The sequence below is a fragment of the Zalophus californianus genome, chromosome 8 (assembly GCF_009762305.2).
Source record: "Zalophus californianus isolate mZalCal1 chromosome 8, mZalCal1.pri.v2, whole genome shotgun sequence".
Classification (NCBI taxonomy): domain Eukaryota; kingdom Metazoa; phylum Chordata; class Mammalia; order Carnivora; family Otariidae; genus Zalophus; species Zalophus californianus.
In genome coordinates this window covers 122,568,667-122,590,462 of record NC_045602.1, presented here as the reverse complement: position 1 = coordinate 122,590,462, position 21,796 = coordinate 122,568,667, and the positions used below count along the sequence as shown (strand labels likewise).

The window sequence follows — 21,796 nt, the reverse complement described above, 5'->3', positions numbered from 1 at the left end:
AGCAGAGAGTCTCCTCCTCTCTCTCTCTCAAATAAATAAATAAAATCTTTAAAAAAAAAAAAAAAGAACAGCACTTTTCAAGAGAAGTACAAATTGTGGACATTCAAAGAGATAGTAAAATGCTATCCAAATGCACAAACTTTAGGATAACTTTTATAAAAAGAGCCTATACATTTGGCATATAGCTAGTGTTCATTAAAGTCTTGGTCATCTCTCTTCACACACTAGCACCTTCTTACTTCCTTCTAAGTTGAAAGGAATGGTACAAGTGATCTTGTACAGGAGTTTGGAGTATTTACTGTTTATCTTGATTAGGGATTCTGCATCCAGTCATATTTGGTTTCATTCCTACTTTCAGTTTTAGCTCAATTTAATTTGGTTCACTTGAACAAGCATTCACTGATCACTGTATGGTTATCAGGCAACCTACTCAGCAGCATACAGTGGAGGGAGTGATGCAGAGATAACTAAGCCACAACTCCCACTGTCCAAAATGTCACAGTCTAGCCAGAGAAACAGTAGTTCTGTGTACATATTATTGCAATCCCAAGGAGATATCCATTAATGAATTGTAGGGAAACTAAGGAGGAAGACTCATTCCGATTGGAAAGGTCTAGATGGGCTTCATTGAAGAGATGAAAGATAGACTCAGCCTTTAGGGAAAGGCTTCCACTGGCAGAAGTGGAAGGCATTGCAGGTGGAGGAAGCATGAACTGATGATGGCATGGAGTGGGATCCACAGGATGTTTGTGCAATAGCACAGGGTCTGGAGCAGCTGGAATGAGGGGTTCATCCCAAGAGTTTCCAAAAGACAGGCTGGAAGCCAGCCACAAGTGTCCCCAATGCCAGAATGAGGAGTTTAGATTATATCATTCAGATAATGGAGAGCTTATGAGAGTGCTTGAAGAGGGACAGTGTTATATGTTCAGGAAGATCAATGTTGACTAGTTGATAAATAAGTTAGAGGCAAAGAGACCAGTTGAATCCAGGTAAGAGGTAGGGAAGTGCCCAACCTCAGCATTATCAGTGAAGGGAAAGAAAGGAGAAGGGCAGGTACAGATTGCTGATGTCAACAGGGCTTTTTGATTATAAGTGCAGAATGAGATCTAAGGAGGTAGGAATTGAGGATGAGCCCCAGACTCGAGATCTCATCACTTGATGGGCAACGCTACTCTTTAAGAAAAAAAAACAAAACAAAACAAAAAACGTAGAAGAAGGAGGCAAGTGTGTAGGGCTTGGGACCGTGTTGCATTTTGGATCTATCTCAATGTGAGCTGGCCTTGGGACATCTAAATGGAGACAGATTTCTACAAAGCAGTGGGTTTATTAATTCTAAAGCTCAGGAGGGAGGTTTAGTTGTAGACAGAAATGGTGATAAATAACAAGTTTATCCTTCTAGATAGTTGCTCATCTGCCTCTCTTTCTTGTGCAGTGTTTATCAGCTGGTTGTCAAGGAGGAGCGACTTCAGAAGTCACGAAGGGCAGCTGACATCATTGAGTGCTTTTCAGTGCCTGTGAGCTATAGGAATGCCTCCAGCCTTGATTCTCTACACTACTTTGCTGCTGAATTGAAGCCCGCCAACCTGCCTGTCACCCAGCCATTTACAGTGGGTGACAATAAGACATACAATGGATACTGGAACCCTCCTCTTTCCCCTCTGAAAAGCTACAGCATCTACTTCCAGGCACTCAGCAAAGCAAATGGAGTAAGTATGGCCACATGGAGGCCATTTCTTGCCTTGTTTGTATTTTCCCATTCTCAAATGAGAAGTAGCATGGCTTTAGAGCAGAGCTTGACAAACTAAGGCCTGGGGACCAAATCCAGCCCCATGCCTTTTATATAAACTTTTTTTTAATATAGTAATGCCTGTTCTTTTATATAGTCTAAGGCTGCTTTGATGCTACCACAGTATAGTTGAATAGTTTTTTTTTTATTATTTATTTGTGAGAGACAGAGAGAGAGAGAGAGAGCACAGGCAGGGGAGTGGCAGGCAGAGGGAGAAGCAGGCTCCCTGCTGGACAAGGAGCCTGATGTGAGACTCGGTCCCAGGACCCTGGGATCATGACCAAGCCAAAGGCAGATGGTTAACAGACTGTGCCACCCAGGTATCCCAAGTTGAGCAGATTAGACAAAGACTTTATGCCACATAAAGCCTAAAATATTTACTATATGGCCCTTTACAGAAAAAATTTGCAGGCCTCAGTATTCAAAGATAAAAGGTCTGTGATGCCTGGGTGGCTCAGTTGAGCCACCAACTCTTGATTTCAGCTCAGGTCCCGATCGCAGGGTTGTAGGATCAAGCCCTGTACTGGGCGTGGATCCTTCATGGGATTCTCTCCCTGCATCTCCCTCTGCCCCTCCTACCCACCCACCCCTGCATGCCCACACATGCATGCATACTCTCTCTCTAAAAATAAATAAATAAAAATAATAAAAGATAAAAAGGTCTTTCAAATACCTTTGGGCAAATCACATGCCTATCTGAAGATTAATTTCCTCACCTACAAAATAATACCTATCTATTTATTATCATATCATATCATAGATATGAATGTACTAAGCATGTTGTAGTTAATCAGTGAATGCTAACTCTTTTATTATTACCAATAGTCACATTAGAAAATGTTTTCTTCTCCCAAAGACAAGGTAACCTTTTTTAATGTCAAATATTTCTTTGGTCAAGATGGGATGCCAGTCATAACAACACAGAAGCACAGGCCTAGAAAAGATCTAAAAGGTCACTGAATACCTACTTCCTCCCCCTACACATAAAACAATCAACCTTACAACATCACACTTAACTGGTAATAGTGCATATTCTTGAATATCTCCAATGACAGAGAACTCAATTCTTTACCTGGTAACTTTACTGATCTTTCGGGTGGCTATGACTCTAAGAAGTCCGTTTATTGTACTGCTTGAAATATGTCTCTTATTATAGCTTCTACCTGTGGCCCTTGGTGCAGACTCTTAGGTCCCAAGATAGCTAATGCAATCACCTTTTCAGGCAGAATTCTTTCAGTTCCATAAGATCTTTCCTACCATCCACCTCCCCTCTGTTCAAACACACCCATCTAGTCTTATTTTCTGAAAGTTCACTATCTTTAGCTCCTCCTATGACACAAATATTTTCTATCTAGGATGCTTTTGTGGACATATCTCAGGTTGCTGTATTTCATTCAACAAATATATAATGAACACTGACATTTGCTAAGCCCTATAGTTCATATTAAGGTTATAAAGTAGGTGCCCTCCAAGAGTTTTTGTAACATAAGGGAATCTGGTGTGTGCCATATTTCACAGTATTTCTGGAGAAGTGAGAAGCTCACTGGAGAAGGGGATGCTGAGACAAAAGCAAGATCTGGTGAAGTGTGTGGAGAATAGCCTCTATAGGCTCTGGTGGCCAAGATAGAGAGTTTAGTCTGTCAGTGGCAGTCATTACCTTATGAGAAACCTGGATTGAGGAACTAATTAACATTTTAAATGTCCACATAGCCATTTAAATTCCACATTGGTATTTCAGTTCTGCATTTATTACTTACTCAAGCAACATTCCTCACAGAGAGTTTAAAACTACAAAGAGAAGCTGCCAGACTGTCTTCCATCTGTCCATCTGGTCTTCCCTCTGCATGAAGCACTCTGATGTATTGAAGAGGAAGACATAAAGATGAGCAGAAAGCATCTGGGGGCCCATCTTGTTCCTGGTTCTCTGCATTCCAGACTGGCCAGTTTATTGGCAGAGCACAACTCTGAGAAGGTGTGACTTTCCCTGTTCTTGGCAACATGTCAAGAGGTGCTTTTGGGTTTCCATGCTGTGAAGAAGAGTAGCAGCTACACTCAATTCACTCACTGTCACATTCTTACCAAGACTCTAATAAAATCCCAGCAAGAGACCAAGTCTGTAGAACCCAAGAAATTGACAGATGGACCCCAAGTGGAATTTGCCCAACCCAAACATGGTTGACCCTTGAGGAGAACAGCAGATGACACAGGAGGATTGTGGGAAGTTTTGCTTCCCAAACTTCACACGGTGGACTGTCTCCTCAAGACATGGGGTTTTGCCTTTGGGGAAAAAAGTCACCCTAACCTGAAGCTACCTCATCTAAGAAGCAGTTTCTACTATTGCTTCGAGATAAACAAGGATCATTTAATTACTTATGCCTTTGAGCCCATGCCATGTGTGCTCCTGTTTTGGAACTAAGATTTGCAGGAAGGGAATTAAGAGAATTGGGTTCATGCTTATGCCAGGGGTCTTGAGTGTGCCATTGGCTTCACAGGAACAGAGAGGAAAAGCCATGAGAGCTGGGCACTCAGCGTGTTGTTTTTCTTCTGGCAAGGGAAAAACTACACACCATTTCAAATTACTGTATTTAAAAGTTTTACTAAAAAGAGTTAAGCTAAAGGGTCATAAGAGCAGAAAAGCCATTCTAACAAATCTCTGCCTGGCCCCTCTCAGATTTCTCCATCACGTAAAGGGCAGCAGACAATGCAGTTAAGCCTGGAGGATTTTTGAGGAGAAAATGTTATAACCCACAAATTCTTTATCAGCCAAGTTGTTGTTCTTGTGCAAATACATCAGAAAGACATTCTCAGTATCCAGGGGCTCCCACATGCCCTGCTTCTAATAAATCATTCAAAGAGTAATTGAACAAGCAATGAGTCAAAATAAAGAAATCAAGAACAAAGATATATGGAATGAAAAGACCTACAGTGAGCATGGAAGCTAATTAAACACAGAGTTAATGCTAAATAATTGCTATAAATATGTTATAAAAGAGAATGTTAACATAAAAATAATTACCTAAGGAGAAAATGTATAATGTAAAAAATTAACCATTGTAATCTTTGTCTATAATTTGCTATTATGTCAACAAAAACTGAGAAGGAGTTGGAGAATTGATGAGTGTAAATAAAAATCTGATTTCCCCACTTTAGACAGGATGGAATAAATAACTTCTACTTTATTTTTGATACTGAAAATTTTTGAAAAGTACAGTTTTTTAAATGTAAAGGCAGCTTTCCAATCTATCCTAAAAAAGCCAGAAAACAACAGTCTACAAAGAAAAGGTGGAAAAGCAAAGAAAACTATAAGTAAACATGAAAATCAGCAACTATAAAACAAGCCAGAAGACAAAAACACTAGTTTTCAAGTGGTGCTTTGTTCCCCTCATAAAAGGGGAAAAAATATCTTGGGTCAAGATATTTCTATATCAGTAGAAAATTAAAACCAAAGGATGGGGGGGGCAAAGTCATACTAAATTAAGACAAATTAAAGGAAAGGAAAAATGGCCATTTGTTGCAGGATGTTTGTGGGCCCGGTTGAATAATTTACTATGAATCGTATTGCTCCCAACCTAATCTGCAAGTTTCAGTCAGAGCAGGGCAAGAAAATTTTAGGGTCCAGATACATTTATTCTATGGATATTAAGGATAGTTGTTTTGTTTTTCAGCTTAGCAGAGTGGCTAAATATCCAGCCTTTACGATCAGACTAACCTACCCAATAAACCCTAGTAACTCTGACTTTAAGTAAGCTGTTTAAAAAGAGTTAAATATATTAAGCAAACATCTGGAAGCACATACTATATATCAAAAAAAGGCACTTCTCAGTGCCCAGAATAAAACAGTAAGCCAAACAGATAAAAATCCCTGCCCTCATACTGTTTACATTCTAGTAGGGGAGATGTTAAAAATAAATAAGTGAAATAATGTGTCAAATATATTTGTGTCTATTTGTGTCTAATCTAATAATGTGTCATTAGATTTCTGAATGTGGAGGTCACTCATTAACTGTTGATGTAAGATCTCTGTTGACTATTAATAGGATGAGGATAAGGACATTTGTAAACTCTCCAGTAATCTATATAGATGTGGAGTATTGTAATCCAGACCTATAAACACTATGGAGAACTCAAGTGTGATATGCATCATGAGGCGTGATGCTCAGAATCCTTGCAGGCATTTTCGTGAAGTATGAGTTGTTGACAGGCACTTTTATTGGGAATTTTGATCAGATTAGTAATATCACATTTACCCCTTAATGCTTTCTTTTTTTTATTGTTATGTTAGTTACCATACAGTACATCATTAGTGTTTGATGTAGTGTTCCATGTTCCATTGTTTGTGTATAACACCCAGTGCTCCGTGCAGTATGTGCCCTCCTTAATACCCATCACCAGGCTAACCCATCCCCCACCCCCCTTTGAAACCCTTAGTTTGTTTCCATAGTCCATAGTCTCTCATGGTTTGTCTCCCCCTCTGATTCCACCCCCCCTTCATTTTTCCCTTCCTTCTCCTAATGCCCTCCATGCTATTGCTTATGTTCCACATATAAGGGAAACCATATGATAATTGATTTTCTCTGCATGACTTATTTCACTTAGCTGATGCTTTCTTTTTTTTTAATTTTATTTTATTCTGTTATGTTAGTCCCCATACAGTACATCATTAGTTTTTGATATAGTGATCCACGATTCACTGTTTTCTAATAACACCCAGTGCTTCAAGCAGCACGTGCCCTCCTTAGTACCCATCACTGGGATAACCCATCCCCCACCTCCATCCCCTCTAAAACCCTCAGATTGTTTCTCAGAGTCCATCGTCTCTCATGGTTCATCTCTCCCTCTGATTTCCCCCCCCCGCCGCTTCATTTTTCCCTTCCTTCTCCTAATGTCCTCCATGCTATTCCTTATATTCCACAAATAAGTGAAACCATATGATAATTGACGTTCTCTGCTTGATTTATTTCACTTAGCATGATCTCCTCCAGCCCCATCCATATTGATGTAAAAGTTGGGTATTCATCCTTTCTGATGGCTGAGTAATACTCTTACAGAAAGAAAACAAGGGCAGTGAGGTCTGTCAGTGCGCTGTCCTTGGTGCTGAATCATCAGTGCCAGTCTTTCTTGTGACTCAGGCCATATTGTAACCATTGTTTTGAATAGAGCTATATTATAGATCTATTATAGCATTTTAGAATTGGATGATTTCGTAGTGTCATCTAATGTAGACCAGCAGCCAACAAATAAATCTCCAATAAAGCCTTCTTGGCAGGGCATTATAGAGCCTCAGCATGACCACTGCAATTCTCTGGAGGGAAAGAGTTGACTCCTTTGTGGAACAGGTAAAATTATTAGAACTTTCTTCCTTCTGTAAAGCCAAATTTGGTCTCCTTAACTCTCCACTCTTCTGCACTTGTATTGATTTGAACAAATCAAATCTTTCTTTCCCATGTCAGCCTATTGGAGGAAATATGACAGTCCCAACTACCATCTTTGGCTACCCAGGCTATTTCTTATTGATATTTTAACATGCATTTACTTCTCTTTCTCACATGGCATGATTTTTTGTATCTCCTTAATCCTACTTATTCTCTACTCTCATAGTCATACTCCATTTTTCCAATGCCCTCCTTAAAAAGGGGTGCCCAGAACCTGCCTTGTGTTTCAGATACAGTTACACCATGCCTGCTACATTTTCACTACTCCTCCTCTCTTTACCATTTTCTAAAACATTATTTCTCAAACATTCCAAGGTATTTTTCTCTCTTTGGGTCCCTTATGCAAGCTGTAATTCTACCTGAGTGTCTCTTTTCTTCATGCTTTGCAGAACAACTACCTTCTCATTTTTCAGGCCTCATCTTCAATGTCACATCCTCTAGGAACTTTCCAGTCATATTATCTAAGAGCTGTCCATGCCAGTACTCACATGTTAACCTGTTTTTCTTTATAACACTGAGCGTATTTTTAATTTCACTTGTTTTTATGTAGTGCATACCTTCCTCCTTAGACTGAGAGCTCCAGGAGGTATCAGTTCTATTTGTTTGCTGCCGTGTTCTCCATACTGGGTACAATATTTAACACATAGTAGATACCTGATGATTGTTGGATGAATGAATGAATGATGATTGTTTTCTGTGAGTCTGTTTCCTCACTTATCGAAGTGGTAATACACACTTCACACGATCATTTTGAGGATTAAATGAGGAAAGATCTTAAATTCTGAAAGGCACCAAATAAGTGTCAGCACAGTCTGAATTTCCATCCAGTGTAGCATGAGATGTGGTTATGAGCTATTTTCACCACAGACAGATGAGCCCTAAATGACCTTCCTTCCATCATAATAGTAAGACTTTTCCCCAGCTGTCTCATTTCCCAAGCTCCAGGTTCCTGGGCAGCCTTGATTTCTTCCTGGGCAGCCTTGATTTCCTCCAAATCTTCCAAATGGTACCCAGAGTAGCTTTCTCAGTTGTAAACAGCAGGTGGGTACAGTTTTGCATTGTTTTCCCCCCACTCTTCCCAGAATGAGGTCTGCTGAATCTACTGTTCTCTGCATCCCCACCACCATTAGCCATGATTGTGAAGTTGAAAGGACCATAATTAATGGTTGGCTGCAAAACAAGTGTGGCAAATTCATGCAAATATCCACCAGAAGCCACCTTTTCTTGGGCAGGGCTGTTGTGTGTGTTCTATTTATGTAATGGGAAAACTCTTTCCTTGCCATATCTTTTTCATCATGTAGGGGCACATTTAACCTGATGATGCCTCTGCCAAATGGTGATCTAAATAAGAGAAGTGGGAAGTAGAAGGGTGATTGCTCTTGTTCTCTCGCTTTCTCTTCCAGCTCCTGAACTCAATTGCCTCTTGAGAGCAGTTGGAAGCCAGATGCTATTTTGAATGGGTCCTCATGTTTGCAGTGTAATCACATTATAACAGTTAGGATTATCTAGGTGGAGCTGGGTTAGGGAAAATTCTGTGTCTCTGAATATATTGAAAGAAGCTATATTTAGTTGTGTCCAAGCACTATTAAAAGAACATTCGTACATGCATTGATTCTCTGTGGCATGGTGGGATGGAAAGAATTGAGAGGTAGACATCAGACAGACTTGGCTTTGAATTTTGGCTATTTCCAGTGATGTGAACTTGAACTGTTACTTAATATCTCAAGATGTATGGTGTGGTTAATGACCTACCTCCCCCAAATTTGGGGAGAATAAATGAGACAATACATAAAAGTCATCTGTCACAATTGTAATAGTTGTTCTCTTTTCCCTTTTGCTGCCTTCCTGCAGCTCTTCTCCTGAGGGAGGGGAAGGTTGGAGCATCTTTACCTGACCTCAGGAACCATGTCTATGTGGCAGTTATTGATTGCCTTGACTCACCCATGACTTAACTGCTTCCTAACCCCATTTCAGGCTTTATTTTTCTTAATGTTTCATATATGGTTCCAAGCCTGACCTCTGTTCTTGTTGAATTTTGTGACATAATTGATTTTGTCTTTGGGGAGTAATCTTGCCCCTCCCAACCCCATTTCCTGATTCTATTTCTACTTTAGTGACTGCTCATATGTCATGTGGGAAAAGCTCAGGTGGACCATGGAATGAGAAGATGTGGGAGACCCAAGCTCAAAAAAGGTTAGAGTGAAGTTCACACAGGGTATCTCATGGCTTGGGTCTTAGATATTCTGTCATGGAATTTATAAGAAAACTCTGATATTAGTTAGGACAAACTAATTTATGCTATAGTAGCAAACAACCATGAAATCTCAGTGTATTATCAGAAAAAAAAGATTTTTCATTCCTTCTACATGCCCAAAATGGGTTGGCAGAAGGGCTCTGTTTATCATAGTAACTTAGAGGCTTAGGCTAATGGAAGGCCCGTCTTTTTTTTTTTTTTTTAAGTTTTACTCACACATTAGTTTTTTTTTAATTTTTTATTGTTATGTTAATCACCATACATTACATCATTAGTTTTTGATGTAGTGTTCCATGATTCATTGTTTGTGCTTAACACCCAGTGCTCCATGCAGAACGTGCCCTCCCCAATACCCATCACCAGGCTAACCCATCCTCCCACCACCCCCCCAGAACCCTCAGTCTGTTTTTCAGAGTCCATCGTCTCTCATGGTTCGTCTCGCCCACGGAAGGCCCATCTTGACATATGCTTCCACAATCACCAAGGCAGAGAAAGAGTAATATGGCAAAATAGGACACAAAGTCTAAAATTCCACACGAAATGACACATAGCACTTTCACATTCCATTGGCCAAGGCTGGTCACGTAGCCATGTTAAACTTCAAAAAGAATGAGGCAGTGCATTCCAGCTATGTGCCTAAAATGTGAACTGGGATATTTGAGACCGTCCCTAATGACCACCACACTTCCCCATTATGCGCCATTATGAAGCTTTTCCTTCAAATTTCCACAATACCCACACTCATTTTTTAAACACCTGTACAGTTCCTATCATGGATCCTAAGAACTTTCTATTATTGAGTACCTACTGCATCCCAGACACTAAGAAAGTACTATCATCTGTGCTACTTCCTGATTGGTCTCACAAACAAAGTGACTCCATTTAAATCAGTAGATAGATGGCCTGCCATCCCATCAGCACCCAATAATCTCATAGCATCTCAGTTACTTTATACTGAAAAAAGGATTTTAGTAACAACTTTCTCTCTTTATCTCCATGGATACATGGTAAAGAAATGTCTAATATTCCCTGTGATACTATTCCACTTTGAAAGGCAGTGGTTCGTCCAAGTCTACCATGTAGTGTGGTTGAGAAACCCTCAGAAAACTTTAGACATCTCCCACCCATCAATTGCTGATAGAGAGTAACAGAAAACTGTGAACCAAAGACCTCCACATATCCTTTTTCTGACTTGTTTCCATAGTCCTATATTAGGAACCTGTTTCTGGATTGTGTCAGCTCTGTAACAGCAGAGGATTGAAATGGACATTTGGAATCCAGGGTTATCACCAAAACCTTTCTATAACCACTTTGGAGACCTTTGGCCTGGTCAGTGCTCCTCCCAGTTCTGTTCTGTCACCAGAGCCTAGGTTTCATGCCCCATCAACCTGCCTAGTTCTCCTTCCCAATCCTTGGATCCTGGAGATCACCCAACCCCTTGGGCATACCTACCTCTGGGCTCCATTCCACTGTGTGAACCTTAGCACCTGCTCTTGAAAGTTCTGAACTTCTACTGAAGGCCCCTTGGGGCTCAAACTTCTCTTTCCAAGTGACAGAGAAATTCCCTGAGTGTCACCTTGTACAAATAGCAAAATGAGTTCTCCCAGGTTGCTAATTTATTTTTCCACTCACTTACAGTTCCTACAGATTTTGTTATCACAGTATGAGACTTGAGGGACCAAGAACATTTTCCTTTTGATACAAATATACTTTAGACTCATTTGGAAAAGGAAATGAAGGTTACCCAAATGTTGACAGCTGATAATCTTGTCAGCCTGGGTCTTGAGGCATCAATGATCCAGCCCCCAGTCCTAAAAAGGTTCCTGGAAGTAACCACCTAAGTTTCCATAGAGCAGGGGTTTCTGCTTCCATTGGGCCCCTTCCAAAGACAAGGGTCCTCATGAAGTTTGGCTCAATTGGCCCCCAAATGGTGAAAAAGTTCAGGTACCTCTGAATTTGGATACTGGATCCATGGGTTTAAAAACTGGCTCTGCTATTTTTCAGCTACCTAAACTGAATACTGGCCTGCTAACTTTCAGTTTCCCCATCTGTCAAATGGGGATGAGATGTGCCCTCCCAAGCTCACTGGGGTCTTTGTGAGGAATAAACAATAGGTGTGATAATTTTGTGCACATTCCTAAGCACCTTTTGAATGAAGATATTGCTAACATGAGTGTGTGTGTATGTGCGTGTGTGCGCAAATTCAGCATATGTGTATATATACATAATACACATAAATATTTTGGCATTTGTATATAATTATGTGCATATATATGTATATATATATGAATATGTATACATACTTAGTTTAAATTTTAAGTTATCTCAAGAATCTTAGTGGCAGAAAGGTTGTCATTATACCAGAGGCCTAATATAGGTGGCTAATGAGATAGAACATTACCTATATCACTTGAGCTTCCTGAAAGTGAAGGCAAAAAGGAGTGTATGGTAGGTACTGCATGGAGCACTGGGTGTTATATGAAAACAATGAATCGTGGATCACTGCATCAAAAACTAATGATGTATGGTGACTAACATGACATAATAAAATTTTTAAAAAAGTGTATGGTGGGTTTGCAAAACTTCTCTTAGTGGAAAGAAAGAAGCATACATACTTTTCATGGGAGACACTAGCAGGGAGATTTATCATATACATCCTTACATAAGGAGCCCTGAGGAGATACTGGTCAATATCATAATATCTCTGTTCCAACACTTCATTAGTCCCTTATCGGTCAATGTTGTCATACAGTATTAAACTGGAATTTAATTGATCCATTTACATTTAAGGATTCTGTTTCTTGTGCTGTATAATATCATTAATGCCATTAATTGGTTCCATTAAATAAGATTAATATCAAAGTTTCTTTTCCCTAGGCATTGTTGATAAATATGCCTAGTATGGGATCTGTTGCACAGATTGGCACTGACCATCCATGTGACCTTAGGAAAGTGATTTAGACTTTCTTAATCACATTCTCATTTGGAAAATTTTGATGCCCATAGTATCAACTTTATAAAAAGATCTATAAATATTAAATAAGATGCATTAAAAAAATGCCTACCATGGTGCTTGGTATTCAATAAACAATTTCAGCTATCATTATCAGAATATCACAGGTGATATATATGAGGTAGAGTATGGAGGTGTGCTAAGGAAAGAACAAGCGAAATCAGTGGGTGCACAGGGGATGCCTGGGTGGCTCAGTTGGTTAAGTGACCAACTCTTGGTTTCAGGTCGGGTCATGTGGGATTGAGCCCCTCATCAGGCTTGTGCTCAGTGCAGAGTCTGCTTCAGATTCTCTCTCCTTCTTACTCTCAATCTCTCTCTCAAATAAATAAATAAAATATTTTTAAAAATCAGTGGGTACACAGACTTTTAAAATCAGTTTTGAATAGACTGGGAACAGGATTTGGGGGTGGGGCTAATTGAGGGAGGAGAAACAAAATCAGTGAAGTCTGAAGCATGCAGAGACACCAGTTGGCACACTGGATGCATCGAGAAGAATGGAAGTATGAGACTCCAAAGGGAGGTTGGGAATGTACTTACAGAGAAACAAGTGGGCAGTTCTGCAGGCCCTTCCTAGAGACTGAATGTTGGTCAAGTTCCAACTTTTTTTTTTTTTGTATTTGTATCAGTAACTCTTTTATTTATTTATTTATTTTAATTTTATTATGTTATGTTAGTCACCATATATGGTCCCTTAACTCTATGGCCAAATAATCTTTGACAAAGCAGGAAAAAACATGCAATGGAAAAAAGTCTCTTCAATAAATGGTGCTGGGAAAATTGGACAGCCCCATGCAGAAGAATGAAACTCGACCATTCTCTAGCACCGTTCACAAAGATAAACTCAAAGTGGATGAAAGACCTCAATGTGAGACAGGAATCCATCAAAATCCTAGAGGAGAACATAGGCAGTAACCTCTGTGACATCGCCCACAGCAACTTCTTTCAAGATACATCTCCAAAAGCTAGTGAAACAAAAGCAAAAATGAACTTTTGGGGACTTCATCAAGATAAAAAGCTTCTGCACAGCAAAGGAAACAGTCAACAAAACAAAGAGGCAACCCACAGAATGGGAGAAGATATTTGCAAATGACACTACAGATAAAGGTCTGGTATCCAAGATCTCTAAAGAACTTCTCAAACTCAACACCCAAAAAACAAATAATCAAGTCAAAAAGTGGGCAGAAGATATGAAAAGACACTTCTCCGAAGAAGACATACAAATAGCTAACAGACACATGAAAAATGTTCATCATCATTAGCCATCGGGAAATTCAAATCAAAACCACATTGAGATACCACCTTACACCAGTTAGAATGGCAAAAATGGACAGGGAAAGAAACTACAAATGTTGGAGAGGTTGTGGAGAAAGGGGAACCCTCTTACACTGTTGGTGGGAGTGCAAGTCGGTACAGCCACTTTGGAAAACAGTGTGGAGGTTCCTCAAAAATTTAAAAATAGAGCTACCCTATGACCCAGCAATTGCACTTCTGGGTATTTACCCCAAAGACACAGATGTGGTAAAAAGAAGGGCCATAAGTTCCAACTTTTTTATCATGGCCCCCAAGTTTGCAAACCCATTAACTCAATTTATCAGGCTACAGAGTTGATGAGATTCACGTAAACCAAACCTACAAGAAACTGATGGAAGTAGTAAACAACTTCTTAAAAGATGAATTGTTCATTACTCCCCTCCAAAAAGATCCCTGGGTCTTTCCTATCTTAGAAGTCTGGGTTGCCCAAGACACCTCACTTCCCATATCCAGTTGTCACCAAATCCTACTGGTTCTGCACTCTGAAATTTTCTTCAGTCCGTATACTCTTCTTATTTCCACTGTCACCATCTTAGTCCTGAATATCATCATCTCTTGCCTGGGAAACTTGCTTCATAATTGGTCTTCCCACATTCATTCTTATGAGCCTCAAGCAAGTATAAATTGCACAATTATACAGCAAGTGTAAATTGATACTTAATGTTATCTTCATTTAACAGATGAGCAAACCAAGACTCAGAGTGTGCCAAAGCACATTCCAGAAGCAAGAGACAGAGCTAGGTTTGAACCTTTGCATGTAAAAATGCCATTAGGCAGCCTTGTACATTTAGTGCCTTGATTCATGCTGACTCATAACCCCACAAAGTGGAATCTGGCTAGACTGAAACCAGCAGGGGTCCCTAAAAGATCTCAAATTCCCCGCACATCCACATTTATCTCTTTCTCCCCCCAGATATGGCCACCCTCAATCCCCTGCTCAATCTTGAAACACCTGCTGGCCCTGCCGTTAACATCAACAAATAATGAGGAGCTGTACTAATAACAATTATCATAATAAATTGGCCTTTGATTACATCTGTCACTTGAGAATTTCAAAGACTTTACAAACATCAATTAGTAATTACAGCTCAAAGGATCTCTCACTGAGAGCAGTGATCATTAAGGTCAGGTAAGAGCTGTGCAGGGAGGCATGAAGGACAGCCCTGGCTTAGATTGGTTTAGACCTGGGAGTCCCCAGTCTCTGGTGAAAAGTCTACCCCTGTCTCCATGAGGCCCAGGAACCACACTCCTGATATCCCCATTAGAGTATAATTCTGGTGCTGAAGAATGAAAAGCATGATATTATGTTTGAGAAGGGAGCTTATAGATTGTGCTGATCCCTTCTTATGACAGAAAAAGAAACAAGTCCAGAGTGGGAAAGTGATTCGCCTAAGGTCAGAGCCATGACTTGAACCTAATCTCCCACACTTTATCTGCATTTGTTTACTCTGCAAAATTGTGTCATCATTGGCCATTCTTTCTCTGTAAGGAGATATTGATGATGATGATGATGATGATGATGATAAAAATTCAACAATTGTTTATTAAGGGCTTGCTCTAAGTCAGTAGGGGGATACACAGGTAAATAAGCTACAATCCCTGCCTTCAGAGAACCCACAGTACAGTGGAAAAGACAGTCCTGAAAACAAATGTGTACAATAAACCATATCAGGAACCATATCAGGAATCTCGGTGGAGTACCCAGTGTACAATTGGTAGCCTGGAAATGGAGGGGATGAGAAGATGTTTAGGAAAAGTTTCATAGAAAAAATGATATTTCAGCTGAATATTGAAGATAAGTGAATATTTCTCATGCAGACAATAGGTGTGCAAAGGAAGCACCTAAGCAGAGACTCAAATTGTATCATTCCATGACTTGGGGAGATTTTATAGGATTGGGTTTTTTTTTTTAAGATTTTATTTATTTATTTGAGAGAGAGAGAATGAGAGACAGAGAGCATGAGAGGGAAGAGGGTCAGAGGGAGAAGCAGACCCCCCCCACTGAGCAGGGAGCCTGATGTGGGACTTGATCCTGGGACTCCAGGATCATGACCTGAGCCGAAGGCAGTCGCTTAACCAACTGAGCCACCCAGGCGCCCCTATAGGATTGGTTTTGAGATATAGATAGAAGTCCAGAGGGAGACAGGGAGCAGATAATGGGGGGTGGAGGAGCTTGCATGCCATGCTAAAAAGCTTAGAATTTATTCTCTTGCAGATCGGGGAAATTATCTTGTCAATAATCCCAATATCAATTTATTACATTAATAAAGTCATGCACGTATACTTCTTGAGGCACTTGTGCATTCAAAATTTTGTTCAACCCAGTGAGATGTGCACTGGATTTTGCTACCATTCTGTAGATGAGGACACTGTGACTCAGGAAGATTAAGGAATTTACCCAAGGAATTTGCCTAGGGGTTTTACCCAAGGTCACTCAATTGATGAAAAACAAAACTAGAATTTGAATGTCTAACACCACCCGTTTTTCATGGCATGCTTAATATGTGCCAGATACTGTGCCATCAATGAAAAGAAAGAGCAAGTCTCTTGCCTCCAAGGTCTTTACACCCAGTGGGGAGCGTGGAAAGTTGACAAATAGTAAATCCACAAATCATTTCATAGAGTGATGAGTGAGAATACAAAAGAGTGGTATGACATGACTATTGAGTGGAACCATCAGGGAAGGCATCTTGAGGAAGTGACAAGTAACAGAACTCAAAAGATGAGGACATGAAGATTGCAAGATATTCCGGGCAAAGGGAACAGCAAATGTAAAGGCCCTGAGAATGAAATAAATTCAGCATGTTCAGGGATTATACACAAGAGCAATCTGCCTGGAGGGAGAAAGTGGCAAGAAGTTAGAAGAGATAGCAGTGTTGGTTTATGCAGGGCAGTAAGAATCAAGGGGAAGAGTTGGAATTTTACTGTAGTCTACTGGGAATCCATTGGAGAGTTTAAATGGGGATTAGTGGCATCTGTCTTACGCAATTAAAAGATTACAGAGAGGCATTAATTATCGGGATCAAGAAAGGCTGTAGGTAGAGTGGACAGGAAGCCTTTGCAGTCATTTAGGAAAGAGATGATAGCTGTTTAGATTAAGGTGGTAACAGCTGAGACAAAGAGAACACAATATATTCAGGATGTGGAAAAATATTGATCCTTTCCCTTTAAGAAATTTGTTAATATGGCAAATTTCAAACATGTTCAAAAATAGAGGATCATAGACTCATTTCTCTATGCCCATTATTTCAACAAGGACCAATCTGTAGCCAGTCTTCTTTCATCTCTCCCTTGACTCACTCCCTCTGCTCTGCCAAATATTTTTAACTCCTTATTTCAGGGTAATTTCAAACTTACAGAAAAGTGTCAATAATAGTATAAGGGGCTTTCATAGACCACCCCAATTCCCTAATTGCTTACAGATGACCACATTTGCCTTACCATTCCATTCTCTCTTCCTGTCTCTGTTTCCCCACCTCTGTTTGACTATAGATCCATCAATCAATGGTCTATCATCCCTTTACACCTAAATGCTTCAGTGTGAGTATGATACAATTACCAGGAAATTAATGTTGATATAACACTGTTAGCTGCAGTTTTTCCAGTTGTTTCAGTTATGTCCTCTCCATTAAATTTTTTTAAGATCTGGTCCAGGATCACATGTTGCATTCAGTTGTCCTGTCTCTAGATTCCTTGTATTTCAGTCTTTCCCTTGGCTTTCATGACTTTAACTCTTGAAAAGTACAGGCCAGTTTTTGGCAGGAAGTCCCCTATGTTGGGGTTTGCCCAAGGTTTGCTCACGATTAGATTCAAGTTATGCCTTTTTGGCAGGAATACTACAAAAGCGATGTTGAATTCTTCCCAGTGCATCTTACCAGGAGACACATTATATCCATGTGTCCCTTTATGGGTGATGTTAAAGTTGATCATCAGCCTTAGTCCACTAAGGCTTTCCTCACTGTAAAGTTACTATTCCTTTTTTAATGTGTACATATTTTGTGAGGATTTATTTCCAGACTATGTAAACATACTGTTCTTCATCTAACTTTTAGCCCTTAGTTTTAACATTTGTTGATGAGTCTTGTCTGAATCGGTTATTGGTAAGATGTTTGCCAAACGATGTTTTTCTTATCCCATTATTTGTAATTTATGTATTAGTTAACATCTTTTTTGAGGATGGGCTCTCCTTTCTCCCCTCTTTTTAATGTATCTTTTATTTCTATTAGTGAAAATTCATAGATTCTTATTGTATTCAGCCAGTGAAAACCCATTGCCATTATTAATTATTTTTATGCTCATATTTCCCCAGTCTTAGTGGGAACCCCTACAAGCTGGTTCCTAAATCCTTTCTTTAGATTTATTTTGCCAATTTGTACTCATGTGAAAACTATGCATATATCTTCTGATTTTTGTTTTTATACATATATACATTTGCCAAAGTAGGATGGAATATATCTCATTTAACAGATTATTAGTTTGATCTTATGCATTTAAATAATGCTTATTTAATAAATATTTATTAATATATGTACCATTATATATGGTATATATGATGTTAAATAATTAATAAATATTTAAATGCTTAAATGACTTCAGCATTTAAATAAGCAGTATGTGGCTTCCATTTGTCCCTCTCTCCAGATCCTGCAAATTTAAGAAGTATAACTTTAGGGAAGTGCCTATGTCCTTCTGATATGTCCCCATCAGTTCTTGAAAACTTCTTTTATTTTTCTGGCACAGTTTTTTGTGCTTTTTCTGCACCAACTCCATTTCTTTTTAGTGGAGAATGGTACTTGAAAGCCAAGATCTGAGAGCTACTGTGTATCGTTGCTGGTGGGTATTACTGCGTCTTGTCTCTCACAGTGGACATAAACACAAGATATACATGTACTTATATACTTCCCTGTATCTATCTGCCTACCTATCTAGCTAGCTATCTCCATATTAAAAACCAAGAGTTCAAAACAATGAATCATGGAACACTGCACCAAAAACTAATGATGTAATATATGGTGATTAACATAACAATAAAAAATTAAAAAAAAAAAAAACCAAGAGTTCATAATGAGAGCCCCAATTCTGGTCCAACATCACAGGATTGATTTCAGTCTTTACCCTTCCCAGAATTTTAATTCACTTATCTGGCAGTGAGAAACTTGGCTTATATTATTCTCAATATATTTACTTATTTGTTCAATCCTAGAATACCCAGAAATTATCTTCAGAATGACTAACCTATATCATTTTGTAAAACAAACCAATTAACTATGGTTCAACATAGGCTTATAGATAGTTGGGCTGTGCAGAATATTGTGTTCCAAGTTACTTGGTTCTTTTTCTTCCTCTAGGGTATGGTTATTTATTGGAAATATAGTTAGGTTTATTTGGTTAGCTTTGCTACTAATTTTGGGTTCCCTTTACCCATTCTTATTGCTTTTTTTGGATATGTAAAATATTATAACATAGTTCCAAAGGTATAAGCTGTACAAAAGAAGTGTATGCAGAAAGGTACATACCATTTCTTTTTATCCCATTCCCACCATCCGTTGTGGGAAACCCAGATCATTAGTTTCTTGTAAATTGTTGGAAAAAATTAATAAATTCATATATATTTTATTTCCCCTTCTATAGAAAAGGTGACATACCATGGATGCCTGGAAATCACTTTATATTTGTTCATAGAGGTCTTCCTCATTCTTTTTTAGAGTTGCATAGTATTTCATGATGTAGTTAAATTAGTTTATTCAATTACTCTCATGTATGGACATATTGATTTTTCCCAGTATTTTTCAATTGCAAACATTGTTGTAATAAAGGAATATATGAATATATATTTCTGTATTGTTGCAGGTGTGTCTTGAAAGTCATACATGAGAAATTTTATCTTGGCTGTTATAAATAATGCTTCAACAAGTGTAGGAGTGCATATCTCTTTGATGGAAAGAACCTACGTATCCATCAATGGGTGAATAGATAAGAAGATGTGTGTATGTATATATTTAATGTGTATATACACACACAATGGAACACTACTCATTCATAAAAAAGAATGAAATCTTGCTATTTGTGACAACATGGATAGATCTTGAGGATTTTATGCTAAGTGAAATAAGTCAGAGAAAGACATATACCACATGACTTCACTTTATATGTGGAATCTAAAAAACAAAGCAAACAGACAAACAAAACAAAACCCAGACTCATAGATACAGAGAACAGATTGGTGGTTATCAGAAGGGAGGGGATTTGGAGGAGAGCAAAATGATTGAAGGGGATCAAGAATATCAAGCTCCAGAGGGGCAGAGCAAGATGGCGGAGGAGTAGGAGACCTGGATTTCGTCTGGTCTCAGGAATTCAGCTGAATGGGGATGAAACCATTCTGAACACCTACGAATTCAACAGGAGATCGAAGAGGAGAGTAGCAACAACTCTCTGAACAGAGAAGCGACCACTTACTGGAAGGTAAGACGTGCGGAGAAGTGAATCCGAGGTGATATTCGGGAGGATAAACGGCGGGGGAGGGGGCCTCCGTCGGCCGCTTCTGGCAAGTGCTAGAGCCGCGGAGCACAAAATCGGAACTTTTGAAAGTCGGCTCCACTGAGGGACGTCGCTCCAGTGGCTAAGCGGGGGTTGGAACCCTCGCGGGACAGTGTGGTCTCAGGACCCTCGGGGTCACAGAAAGACCGGGGGTGCCTGAGTGCGGCAGAGATCCTGGGTATCAGAGTGGGGAGGCCGGCTGTGGAGATGGAGCCGAGGCGTGGGCTCTCAGCTCGGGGTTGCCATAGACTGTGATCGTCGGCCCAGTCGGGCCACTGCTCCTCCAGCAGGGACCCAACAAGCGGAAGAGCCGGGGAGACTCCCCTTCCTCCCCCAGGAGGAGCGGCGCGGGAGCGCTCCGCAGGGATCTGCTGGGTTTGGAGATTCCTCACGGGGTCGGGTGCCAGACATAGAAACGCTCGGTCACAGGCCGGGTGAGCACGGAGTGCGGTCAGAGACCGGGGACACGGGAGTGACTGGCAGCTTTTCTCTGGGGGCGCACTGAGGAGCAGGGCCCCGAGTTCTTGCCTCCTCTGGGGCAGAGGTTGGGAGTCCATCATTTTCACTGTTGTCCTCCAAAGCCGTTCGGAAAGCTTGCAGGGAACAAAAGCTCCTGAGAGCAAACCCGAGCAGCTTGCTTAGCTGGGACCGGCAATTCCGCCTCCGGCATAAACATTTGGGAACCACGGCAACAGGCCTCTCCCCCAGAAAGAAGATCAGCACGAACAGCCACCAAGCCAAGACCAAGTTTACCGATAAAGGACAACGGGAGAACTCCAGCACTAGGGGAATACTGCACATAGAATTCATGGCTTTTTTTTACAATGATTCATTAGTTTTTCAAAGTTAATTTTTTAACTTTTTTTAATTTCTCTTTTTCCTTTTTTCAACCAACATCTTATCAATCCCTTTTTTAAAAAAAACATTTTTTATTTTTCGTTTTTAGAGTCATATTTTATCCCTTCATAGTATTACCCTTATTTTTGGCATATATATATGTTGTTCTCTTTAAAATTTTGAGATACACTTTCTTCTAACAGATCAAAATATACCCTAAATCACTAGTGTATGGCTTTGTTCTAGTCTCCTACCTGATCACATTCTCTCCCTTTTTTTTTTAAATCCTCTTCTTTCTTTTTTCAAACACCTTCTTATTGTATCAATTCCTTTTATAAAATCTTTCATAATTTTCATCTTTACAGTCATCTTCCATCCCTTCATTGTATCAAGCCTTATTTTGTACATATATAAGTCTTTCTTCCTTTAAAACTTTAGGAGGCACTTTTTACTGACAGTCCAAAAAACGCCCAAAATCTAGTGTGTGTCACTGATCTATGCACTAGCCAGATCATATTTGATCATATTTGGGGTTTTTTTGTATTGTTCTGTTTTTGTTTTTAATCCTTTTCTTTTTGTTTTTTTTTTCTTTCTTTCTTTAATTTCTTTTTTCTTTCTTTGTCTTT

At 39.6% G+C, this 21,796-nt stretch overlaps 1 protein-coding gene across 11 annotated transcripts in view; it reads left to right on the top strand.

Annotated features, from left to right (window-relative positions):
• Positions 1 to 21,796, top strand: part of PTPRT (protein tyrosine phosphatase receptor type T) — a 1,164,533-nt gene that overhangs the window by 880,581 nt on the left and 262,156 nt on the right. For all 11 annotated transcript variants that reach the window (XM_027622224.1, XM_027622220.1, XM_027622223.1 and 8 more), the window contains one exon: positions 1,433 to 1,706. In XM_027622224.1, the coding sequence (XP_027478025.1) occupies positions 1,433 to 1,706 (274 nt within the window). The remainder of the gene's footprint in view (positions 1 to 1,432; positions 1,707 to 21,796) is intronic.